Raw genomic sequence first — 10,965 nt, 5'->3', positions numbered from 1 at the left:
TAGATTAGCTGCTGTTTTTATTGTACCTGTTCTGTTTTTTTTTACTTGTTTGAGACATACTCCGTGGTTTAAAAGCTCGCCTTTTTTGTTTACGCTTTTCTTTTTTTTTTCTTTTTTTCAAGGGGTTTGTTTGACGGCCATTAATTAGTATTATTTCAATAGGAAAGGGGGTTTATATGGTAGAATCCTTTTATGTGATAAATATGTCGTTTTCCCATTCGAGAAAGTGCAAAGGCTTTGTTGTAGATTATATATGTTAAGAAATAAAACATTGAAAATTATTTTGCGTTGTTAAACTTTGGTGTGTCGGCGATAAGCACCGTTTTAGAAGGGAAATATTCGTTCTCGTTCATAACTTTAATTCAGTGTTCTAAATGTTTTTTGTTTCACGTACGTCGTTTTTAAAAGTTTGTATTGAAAGAATTGCGCCATTTTAAGGCTATTCAATGTTACCACAACACCACTGAGGTGACACTGGTATTCCATGGCCTTACGGCCTGCTGCAGTGTGTCCAAATGTTTAAAGTGGAAGAGCTTTATATGCGGTCCTTTGTTTACTTTTATCGACCAAAATTTTACAAATATAAATTAAATGGAATACGTTAAAGTCGAAAAAATTCATCACGAGGATTTGCCAACTGAGCAATTAGATTTTATTAATCATGACATAAAAGAGGAAGACTTAAGCGAATATGAAGATCTGCCGGAATTAGTCGATGTTAAGGACTTATTTGGTGAATTTGCGGACCAACAGTGTGACGAATCTGCTCAGAAACCTGACAAGACGACGTGGTTTAAGTGTCCAAGTTGCAACTATCAATCGAACAGAAAGTGGAACCTTAAAGCCCATATATTATCCCGGCACGAGGGTCGCAAGCAGGACTACTACTACTGCAAACTTTGCCCCTATCGTTCGTTAGTCAAGGGGCGCGTCAAGAAGCACACAGAATGTCACTATCTGACCGGCGGTCAACAATGTCCCTACTGTACCTATAAGGCGATCGCGTCAAATACTTTGTCTAGGCATTTGAAGTGTCACGGAGTGGTAAAATCCAATTTTTATTTCAAAATGGAAACTTCAAAAAAAAACGAGGTCTGGACGTGTTCAGTATGCTCGGAGAAATTTAAGCGTAAAGATAAGTATAAGCAGCATCTCATGTGCCATCAGTCGGGTTGCGGAATCAAATGTCCCCTTTGTAGTTTCGCAGGGACGTCGGTATACCAAACTTTAGTGCATATGAAGCGTCACGCAAAACAAGTCGAAGCGGACATGTACGAGTGCCCCATGTGTAATTTTGTATGCCCCCAGAAAAAGTTTCAAAGACATTTAAAATTTCACTTGTCCAAAGTTAATTTTTGTAAGAAAAAATTGGTGCATCGTTAGAGTGGAGTTGAAAGTTGTATTAGAGTGAGGATCATTTAGGTACCAAATGAATATACAATAATTTATGAGATCTGTCTATGGTCTGTCTCAAAGTATATGTCTTAGCTTTTGAGGGCAATTAGTGAAATAACATGCTCCATGTTGTAGTGTAGAGCATCAGGGACAGACTTTTAAGGTGTTAAAAATATAAAGATTAAATATGTTGTGTTTATTTAGGTATAATAAAATCGCATTAGTACTAATACAAAATACCATGACACTAAATATATGGAAATTACCAATAATAACTTAAGTGAGTACATTTTTGGTGTGACAATTTTTATTGAAACCAACCCATCCTCTGGATCTATAGTTTTCAATTTCATAAAGGTAATTAAATCTCCAAGAGGGCTAATCATTAGCACTTGTTTTTTGCCTGTTGTCTATGTCACGACTAATAATTATTTTTAATTATTATTATTATTTTATCTTCTTCCAGCCGCCTTTTTTGATTGATTCCATTTTTATTGAAAATCGCCAGGTTTTTTGTTTCATTCAATAATTCACTGTTAACAGTATTATTGAGCGAGAATATTGGCCTTGTCTTAAGTAGGCAGGTTTCTTTTAAAAGTTTTTCTTTAATAATGAATCGGTTTATTAAACCATGTAAGTGATTTAGACGGAGAGACACGAATTTTATGATATACTCTAAAGCTTTTTCGAAGCCCACAGGAAAACGGGTAACATGACTTGCCCTTTACCTACGAATAAATTATTGATCGTGGGGTGTACTCACACTCAGTATTAGGGTCGTAATTACTTTTGGGGAGGGACCCTCATAGCCCAAGAATATACTTTGACACACACTATACCTAGTGCTAGGAAAAGATAATCCACCTTGTTGGAACAGCAGTCTCAAATAGGTCTTTTAATTGAGATGTGTAAGGGAAAGTTATATAGGGTACATGAAAGCCACTTTCTAAAATAATAATTGATGTATCTCCTTACAGTCTTCCTAGATCTGCTTATAATATGTGTCATATATATAATACAGGCATTTTTGAAACAAACAAAAAAATGTTGAGTATGTTCTTTGTCATAGACATAGACACATTTATATTGTGTCACAAAAATACACTTTTATTAAATTTTCAGTCTTTTTTTTACTCTTATTTAATGAACACCATGAAAATTCAATTATATGTACATATAAATACACATAACATTGGCCCACTTAAATTATTTAACTAATAAAATTCAAATATATAACAAAATATAATTTATAAATTGAACTATGTTTCAAAATAATTTAACAGTGGAGTATTTTGGTTACTTTTTCAGTATCTTAACCATTTCTTTATTCTGTTTGCCGATCGTAATATCTGCTTTCTCAGCTTTGTAGGTGATATTATCGATTAAATCATTCTGCGTGTCTATCTCCTGCCCGAGTTCCGAGGCCAATCCTTTTAATCGAGAAATATTATCACACATTTCTTGCAGATTGGCATCCAATCGAGCACTAAAATCTTTGCTTCCTGAAGCCTGCTGAGACGGCAGTGCATTATAATCATTGCCCCTTAATCTTGTTGTTGGATGTTCATCATAACGATCATAAGAGGATAGTTGCTGCTGGAGGTTAGCATTTGACGTGGATTCCTAAACAAAAAAACGGTTATGTACAGAAATTCAGCACCTCTAACAATAATAATAAATGGTCTTTATTGGTAAGCAACAGGGCAACTGCACCATAGCAAAAAAGCATTTCTAAAATAAAGGGCATTTATGTTTAGGAACTTGAAATAATTGTTGTTTCAATTCAGTATTCCTTGAGTAGAAATTAGAATTAGTTTGTTGGATAAATATATGGGTTATTTGAGGTAATTATTTTGTGAGTAAACACGCGAGGACTAGAAGAGATATAGTCGTTTTTACACAATCCAAAAATGAATCGGCAACATACATTTTGTACTCTTAAACTGCAGCCAATAAACTTACTCGGACAGTACTGGGCGTTGAACTAGATGTAGTGGGGCTCTTGTCCGCTTTGCCCGACATGTAATTCTTCAAGCTGCTAAACACGGATTTAATGCCATTTATATGCTTCTGTGAGAATCGCAAAGTGTTGTTTATCTCGTCAAGTTGCTTATCTGTCTTTTCAAGCTTCTCTCGCTGCCTCATCAGCTCTTCTGCTGTGGCTATTCCGATTTGTTCTGAATCCCTCAGTATACTTATACTTTGCTCAGTGCTTCTAATGGTGCTTTCTTCTATAGCCCGTTTCTTGTCCTGAAAGTTTTGAATTTGCGTGTCAAAACTATTATGGTTGCTTTGGAGTTTCCTGGAGTTCTTCAAGAAAGTTTCATCGTCGACGTCGTCGAAAGGATTTGCACCATTACCGTATATATCATTATCGAATGGATTTGTGGATTTAGAATATAACCCGCCCGACATTTTTTTGTTCTTTTTTTATTATAAAAGTTTCAATTCACCTTACAACTGAAACCCCACGATACTATTTTTTCATACAAAAGCACAATAAAACAGCTGTGAAACAAACCATATTGCATTGTTACCAATAGCGAAAATTGGAACAGGGCAATTGTTTGGTGGTCGAGTTATTTTTATCCATGAAGCTTTCCCAAGAACAAAATGTTGGTATCATTGAAATTTCTTCTTTTTGGTCATTTGTAATCAACGGCGGATGCCGTATTTCACTGGGCGCATGATCGTAGCTGGGCACAAATGGCATTTTCTCCCTTGTTTGTTCTATGGCGCATTCTGGTGAAGCATTGCAGATGGCGGTTCAACCTCGGCTCGCTCCCTACACAATCTATTGTATGCGTCGCAAAAAGCATTGATATCGTTTTTTTTTTCGTGTGATTTTTCTTTCGGAAGTGTTTGATGAATGTTTTAATGTGTTTAAGTGTGCCGACCCCGCTATTTTTGCTGGTCACGCCGGTTGGAGGCCGGCAAGTTGAGCATAAATGTTGGTTATATTTCGTTTTTACGTGTTGGTCTACGGCCAAAGGAAAAATCCTCGGCGGTTGGCTTAAAATGGGCGAATGACCACAGCAGTCTTGCCCAAAAGACAGCAATTGAATTTTCTCTCTCACTCCTCTCTCTGGTTCTGTCAGGCATTGTAAATTGTTTTTCTTCTGTCAAACTTCAAAATTGCATTAAAAATTGGCGTCGTTTATAAAGTCGAAATATATTAACAAAGTTAATCCATATTCATCGCTTTCTGTAGTTATTCTTTTTAACTAAATTATAGTAAAAGATGTCTATCGGAGTACCAATTAAAGTTCTTCACGAAGCTGAGGGTCATATTGTAACCTGTGAAACAATTACCGGCGAAGTCTACCGGGGCAAACTGATAGAAGCCGAAGACAATATGAATTGCCAAATGACTCAAATCACAGTTACTTATAGAGACGGCAGAGTGGCTCAGTTAGAAAACGTTTATATTCGAGGATCAAAAATTCGATTTTTGATTTTGCCAGACATGTTGAAGAATGCTCCAATGTTTAAGAAGCAAACAAAATCGGGAACTTCAGGCAGAGGAAAAACGGGTATTCTCAGAGCTCAAGGTAAGAATGGTTTTAACTTAATGCTTGTTTACTCAATAGGCTATCTTGTAGCGAGAGGTCGAGGCAGAGGTGGTCCCGCTGCTAGAGGAAGAGCTCAGCAGCCCTGGCAGAACCAGCCAATGGGCAGAGGACGATAAATCTGATTCCAATATTAAGTGTGTGAGTGTTATAATGTAAGTGATGTGGCTAAAGTTAGTGTCTCTTATGAAACTGTATCCTTCATACAATATAATTATTTTTAAGCAAAGTTTAATTTTTGTTGTGTTGATGGTGAGTGCTAATTTTAAACCAATTGCACCTTTTTTTTAGTTTTCAATTTTTACATTCTGCTATCATGGGTTTAATAAAAGAAAAATGTGATATATAACATTTACTTCGCTGAACAGACTAAATTTTGATTATATTTTATAATAATTTAAATCCTGAATGTATAGCAACAATGCCAAATGTAAGATTTTCGTAGGTCACCCTACGAAACCCAGCCTCCTCAATCATCCTCTTAAATGTATCCTAAAAAATAAATTCAAAGTCTAACAACAAAAGTAACAATAAAAAGTAAAAGTTTACTTGATTCGGGAACTGCCGGATGCTCTCTACAAGGTACTGGTAAGCCTTCCATTGACCAGCAATAAGATGGCCCATTACTGGTATCACTTGAAAGCTATACTGATCATATAGCCATTGAGCTGTAGAGTTTTCCAATTGGCTGAATTCTAAACACATAAATCTGCCACCCGGTTGTAAGACTCTATAAGCTTCTTGTAATACTTTTTCTATATGAGTGCAATTTCTAATACCAAATGCTATAGTGTAAGCATTGAAAGAATTATTGTCAAACTCTAGCTCTTCTGCATTGCCTTGCTGCCAACTGATGGTGTTTGGATCATGTCTCAAAATTTCACTTCTTTTTTTGCCTACCGCCAGCATGTTGTCATTTATGTCGCACACAGTAACATGGCAGTTCTCTAAACCTGCCTTTTCAACATAATTTAGAAACCGGAATGCTATGTCACCTAAATAATGTTTACGCTACATGTTTTACCTGAAATCATGTTGCAAAATAAATACCTGTGCCCCCGGCAACGTCCAATAGCTTGGTATTTTTAACGGGATAGAGTTTGCACATGAAGTAATCTTTCCAGAGACGGTGGATACCTAAAGACATGGTGTCGTTCATGACATCGTAATTTTGAGCTACTCGTTCGAACACTTCGTAAACTAAAATTAGAAACTTAACCGCAACGCAAGAACGACGAAAATACCCAATCAAACTACCTTTATCATCCTTTTCGCTCTCCTTAACCCTTTCATAACCGAAATGGGTATCCCCTTCACTGAGAATACTCTGAGTGGTTAAATGCCTCGATAAAGGCCTTTTAAAATGACGAACGCTTCTAGTAACCAACATCACTGTGGTTATATTTTATCAAAGTTAAAACATTTCTAAATTTGTAATTTTTAAGGTTTTAACCATAGATTAAAAAAAAACAAAATTTTACATAGATCAATTATTTAAGGAGCTTTTGGAATGAATGGGCGTTTATCTCTTTTCTTTTTATTCGCTCACCTTTTGAATAAACACGATATAATTTGTCGATGTATTACTATATTCATTTTTAGCAGCTAAAAATTGCTGTTAAAAATGTTGTTTGGTGCATAGTGTCTGTATTGTTTCATTCGACGTGTAGCTCGTCACACAAAAGAAGAAGGAATTTGTCGCTGTGTGATTTCAAATCTACACCTACCTCTCCTACTTTGTTCAGCCGGATCTGTGCACTAGTGTGCAGCCGTAATTCGAAGAACGGTTTCGTAAATACAACATAAAAGAAAATGCAAATTATCAAAGAGATGACCGTGAGTGGCTTCAAGCCGAGCGATATGTTCCCATTTTCTGCAGGCGCTGTAGCCTTGCGAGTCGAGCCAGAGCACAGCTCTGAGTTTTTTCAGTCCAACTCACAAAAATCGTTCCTAATTGTTGTAAGCCGAAAGATCATCAAACTGCGGTTTGTTAGGACAGTCCGCTTGCGAAAATGCGGCTTTGCGGATTTGAAACCAGGAAGAAACCTGTGGCATTGAACTTTATTTACATTACAATTGTGTGCCCCATTGCATGTTACAACTTTCAAATCATTTCGTTGTTTTCCCTTCGACTCCACCTTTCGTCAAACTGTGGAACTAATTGAGGCAACAATCAGTGGATGCTTGTGCCATCTTTCTTTAGACACCTGAAATAATTAGTTAATGCGAGTACCAATCTCTCGTTCGATGCCGAAACCATTTATTTAAGGCGAATACCAGGTGGTGCCATCCCTCGTTAAAAGTGTGAACTAAATAGTTGAAACAATTATGCCAGGTTTTGCTTGATGCCGAAACTATTTGGTTAATCCGTACGACCAATGCCGCAGTAGTGATGCCATCTCTCGTTAAAAGGGAGAACTAAATAGCAGAAGCAATTATTAATAGATGGCGCGATAGTGACGCCATCTCTCGTTAAGAGAGCAAACTAAGTAGTTGAAGCAATTATTAATAGATGGCGCGATTGAAGAGTTATCTGTTGCTTGGTGCCGAAATTATTTGGGTAAGGCAAACACCAGCAGATAACGCGATAGTCGTGTCTTCTCTCGTTAAGAGCGAACTAAATAGTTAGAGCAATTAATAACAAATGGCGCGGTTGGGGTACCAACTCTTGTTTGATGCTGAAACTACTAGTAGTTAGTAGGGAGAACTAAATAGTAGAAGCAATTATTAATAGATTGTGGTCCCATCTCTGGCTTGATGCCGAAACTATTTGACCTACACCAATAGATGGCCCGATGGTGGCGCCATCTCTTTGGGAGGATAAACTAAATAGTTGAGAAGAGTACCAATAGATGGCGCGATAGTGGTGTCATCTTTCGTTAGGTGTCGTTAACACGTTCGTTGCCGGTAATAATTTGTAGAACACCCCTTAAAACCGAAAAGCTTTTTTGTGATAAAAGATTCAGAAAGAATCTTTAAAAACATGTCTTTATATATTCAGATGTCAGCTTGACAGATTTCAATGACATTTTGACATGACATTTTGATAAGCCGTTGACATAACACATGCGTCACTACCAATAACGCAGAAACTATTTTTCACTAAACTTCTGTGATAACTTTTTATTATTTATTTTTAATAAGAGGGATACGTACATATATGTTGATATAAGCTAAAAGGTAAAAAGTGGTAGAATTAAAAAAAAAACTGGCTTAACAACTAATACAAAAAAATGTCAAAATTTTAAAAGTTTTCTAAGATTATTTGAGTGAAATTTTTTGAAGTACTCTCCTAGGCAAAGTTCCTGTTTTTCAAGTTCTTTTATAAAAGTATACCGAAAGCTGTTGTAATCGAGTTTTTTCATGGAAGAATTTATTAAATAATAGAAAACTATTTAATGTTGCAATGAACAAAAAGTGCACAAACAACTTCCTGTACCATCTTAGAGGTTTTTTTTCAGAGGAATAATAAGAAAGGATTTGGTCTTGACATATTCTTATTATATTCGGTTTTCGCCTTTGACTTGCCTTTTCTTTCGACTCTTCTATTCTATTGTTATTCCAAAGTATCGTCCCAACTCAGTAGAAATAAACAAAACTTCTCTCTTATCTTTCCACTTTCCAATCATTATGTTTTCTGAGCATTTTGTAAGCACTTCCCCACTCTTGAGCTTTGCGTCTACAACTTCTTTTGGATTTTCTTTTCCCTCTTTTCTTCTTAGAGTACCAGTGACAAAGGTGTTTCCTCGGCATAAAACTATTGACTCATCAAAGAACAGATTTTTTTCCAGGATAATAAATTTAATCCATTTTGCTATTTATATAATCTTGAATGAATCTTACTAAACTAACCAAAACTAACCCAGGTTTTTCCTCTCTATGTTCATTTTTTTTTTAATGCAAGCAACGCGTTATGAGCAGAAATCGGATTCCACTATGTTGTGAAAAAAGCCCAAATGTAAAGTTCGTCTGTCTTCCAATAATCCTGGATACTCTATACTTGAATGTGACCCATATGAAGCCATAAAGCCAAAAACACTTTCATTTCGGAAAGTGTAAGAGGTTTCAAAGTCGTAATTCGAGATTGCTCAATGGTTTTCTCGCTAAGAAAAACTTCTTTTTGCACATCGATTCGTCTCTTCAACAATATGTACTAACAACTCATCTGTGATTAATAATTTAAAAAATCCATAAGGTGAGTGGTCTGATACATCTACTCATAATCCAGGATTACCTGAGAATGGCATTCCATTGTATTCAGTCAGTCCATCCAATATTCGACAAGTTATGGCAATGGACAAGGACGTGGCGGTTGTTGAGGAATTTCATGGACCGACTCGGCACTTTCGTCACTTGAAGAGGGCTCATACTCACTTCCACCATCCATAAACAGTTTCTCATCATTTTCTGAAGCGGTAGCTAATGTCAGCAGTTCATCATCCGTTAAAGGTCTTTTTCTATCTCACTCAATACGTTTTTTTTTGCGCCCGAAGGTCCTGGGATCTCAGTATCCATGACACTATTTCTATGAAAAAAATCCTAAAACCGACAATGCAAAAACACATACTCAAACGCGCCAAAACTGCCCAAAAAAAAGCAACAGCTCCTCTCGAAAGCCGGAAAAGTATCGACTACCTAAAATTTTAAGTGCACTCAACGCAATTGTCGCGTCATCGGGTTCTGGTGGTGGAAGGCAACGCAACATATGCGTCATAGACAGCGAACGTGTTAAAAAGACAAAGTTAGGGGACGATGTCTTTCATTAGACGCCGCAACGAATTTGTTGAAGCGAGCTCCGATACATGACTCTACACAGTGCAACTCAGACCCCGATTATGAACACGCAAATCTAAATTAATTAATTATTTCAATGAAAAAGGCACGCCGCCTTGATTAAAAAGAATTTATTTTATTTAATAAACGATCACAAACCATCATCAAACTTCTTCAAGCTTAGAGGAGCAAAGAAACCAGGAAGCTTTGCAACATGTGAATTTTTGTCCTGTGTTCTGGGTTTCCAAAAAGGAAATTCTCTTCACCTCTAAACATAAATATAAAGGGAGTACATACATTTTATGAATATTAATTAAATATTTTCACAGACACCTTAAACTAAATGATGAGTATCACATCAGATAATTTTTTAATCTTATATAAATGAAGCAATAATTGTGCACTTTTCAATGTCACCATCCTTTTTGGCATGGCAACCTGTTTTGACGGATGTGTCTGGTACTCTAGAGGAATAGTAACTTTCAGTTCCTGTATGGTGCGGTTTCTGTTTATGTCAATATGCGATTTTTGGTTTTGTAAGGTAAGTTTTGGATGTTTGTGATATCCTTTCAAACTTCATGCAAGTTCAAAATTCGCAGTCACTAAAAACTCAGGGTGTTCAAATGGAACTATATTTAAAATGGAGTTAGGTGGTGTTCCGCAATAATCAGAGAACCGGGTAAATCAGCAGCACAAAATAAATGCCAACAACTTCTAGGTAATTTTTGCAATTAGGCTGACGATATTGTTCGATTCTATACAACATAATCATTAAATATTGTAAATAAGTTCAAAGTTTAGTTCACTCACCTGAGAAACGAGACTCAAGATTGGTTACCTAAAATTGTATGTATACAAACAGAGCTACATATCCGAATTTCAAATATTGCACTGCACTTGTCCGATTGTCGCCGCCCCAAATATCTTGGCAGCGAACAATTTTTCAGTCTTTTTGTGAATCATAATCGAAAATTCCAGACAATGGCGCTGTTTTACCCTCACCTGAGGCAACTGCCTGGTAGCCTAGATTTTTACGAATGACTTAGCAGTCTGTGATACGACGTTTTCTTTTTTGGGTAAGGACGCTCGCCCATTACAGGCATACTTTGAAAGTTGAATCCTCCAACACACAATCCGCACCTGTTCTGCCATAGCCTGCTCGCTAGCTTTTAAAGTTGATAAGGATTTTATCAATAGAAATAGGTGCGGTGTAGTTTGAAATCTGTGG

At 36.5% G+C, this 10,965-nt stretch overlaps 3 protein-coding genes across 3 annotated transcripts; 1 reads left to right on the top strand and 2 right to left on the bottom strand.

Moving 5' to 3' along the window:
- Positions 1-2,553: 2,553 nt before the first annotated feature.
- On the bottom strand, positions 2,554-3,955 carry LOC132706687 (synaptosomal-associated protein 29). Its single transcript, XM_060678166.1, has 2 exons — positions 3,358-3,955; positions 2,554-3,018 (listed from the first exon to the last, which is right to left on the bottom strand). The coding sequence occupies exons 1-2, from the start codon at positions 3,808-3,810 to the stop codon at positions 2,692-2,694; spliced, it is 780 nt and encodes a 259-aa protein (XP_060534149.1). The 5' UTR covers positions 3,811-3,955; the 3' UTR covers positions 2,554-2,691.
- Positions 3,956-4,497: 542 nt separating this feature from the next.
- Positions 4,498-5,193, top strand: LOC132706349 (small nuclear ribonucleoprotein Sm D3). Its single transcript, XM_060677633.1, has 2 exons — positions 4,498-4,946; positions 4,998-5,193. Exons 1-2 carry the CDS (start codon positions 4,637-4,639, stop codon positions 5,081-5,083), a joined length of 396 nt encoding a protein of 131 aa, XP_060533616.1. The 5' UTR covers positions 4,498-4,636; the 3' UTR covers positions 5,084-5,193.
- Positions 5,194-5,295: 102 nt separating this feature from the next.
- On the bottom strand, positions 5,296-6,505 carry LOC132706348 (2-methoxy-6-polyprenyl-1,4-benzoquinol methylase, mitochondrial). Its single transcript, XM_060677632.1, has 4 exons — positions 6,222-6,505; positions 6,015-6,164; positions 5,514-5,959; positions 5,296-5,456 (listed from the first exon to the last, which is right to left on the bottom strand). Exons 1-4 carry the CDS (start codon positions 6,352-6,354, stop codon positions 5,352-5,354), a joined length of 834 nt encoding a protein of 277 aa, XP_060533615.1. The 5' UTR covers positions 6,355-6,505; the 3' UTR covers positions 5,296-5,351.
- Positions 6,506-10,965: the final 4,460 nt, after the last annotated feature.

The sequence above is a fragment of the Cylas formicarius genome, unplaced genomic scaffold (assembly GCF_029955315.1).
Source record: "Cylas formicarius isolate icCylForm1 unplaced genomic scaffold, icCylForm1.1 PGA_scaffold_8__14_contigs__length_24414737, whole genome shotgun sequence".
Taxonomy (NCBI): domain Eukaryota; kingdom Metazoa; phylum Arthropoda; class Insecta; order Coleoptera; family Brentidae; genus Cylas; species Cylas formicarius.
This window is presented reverse-complemented; position numbering and strand designations above follow the sequence as displayed.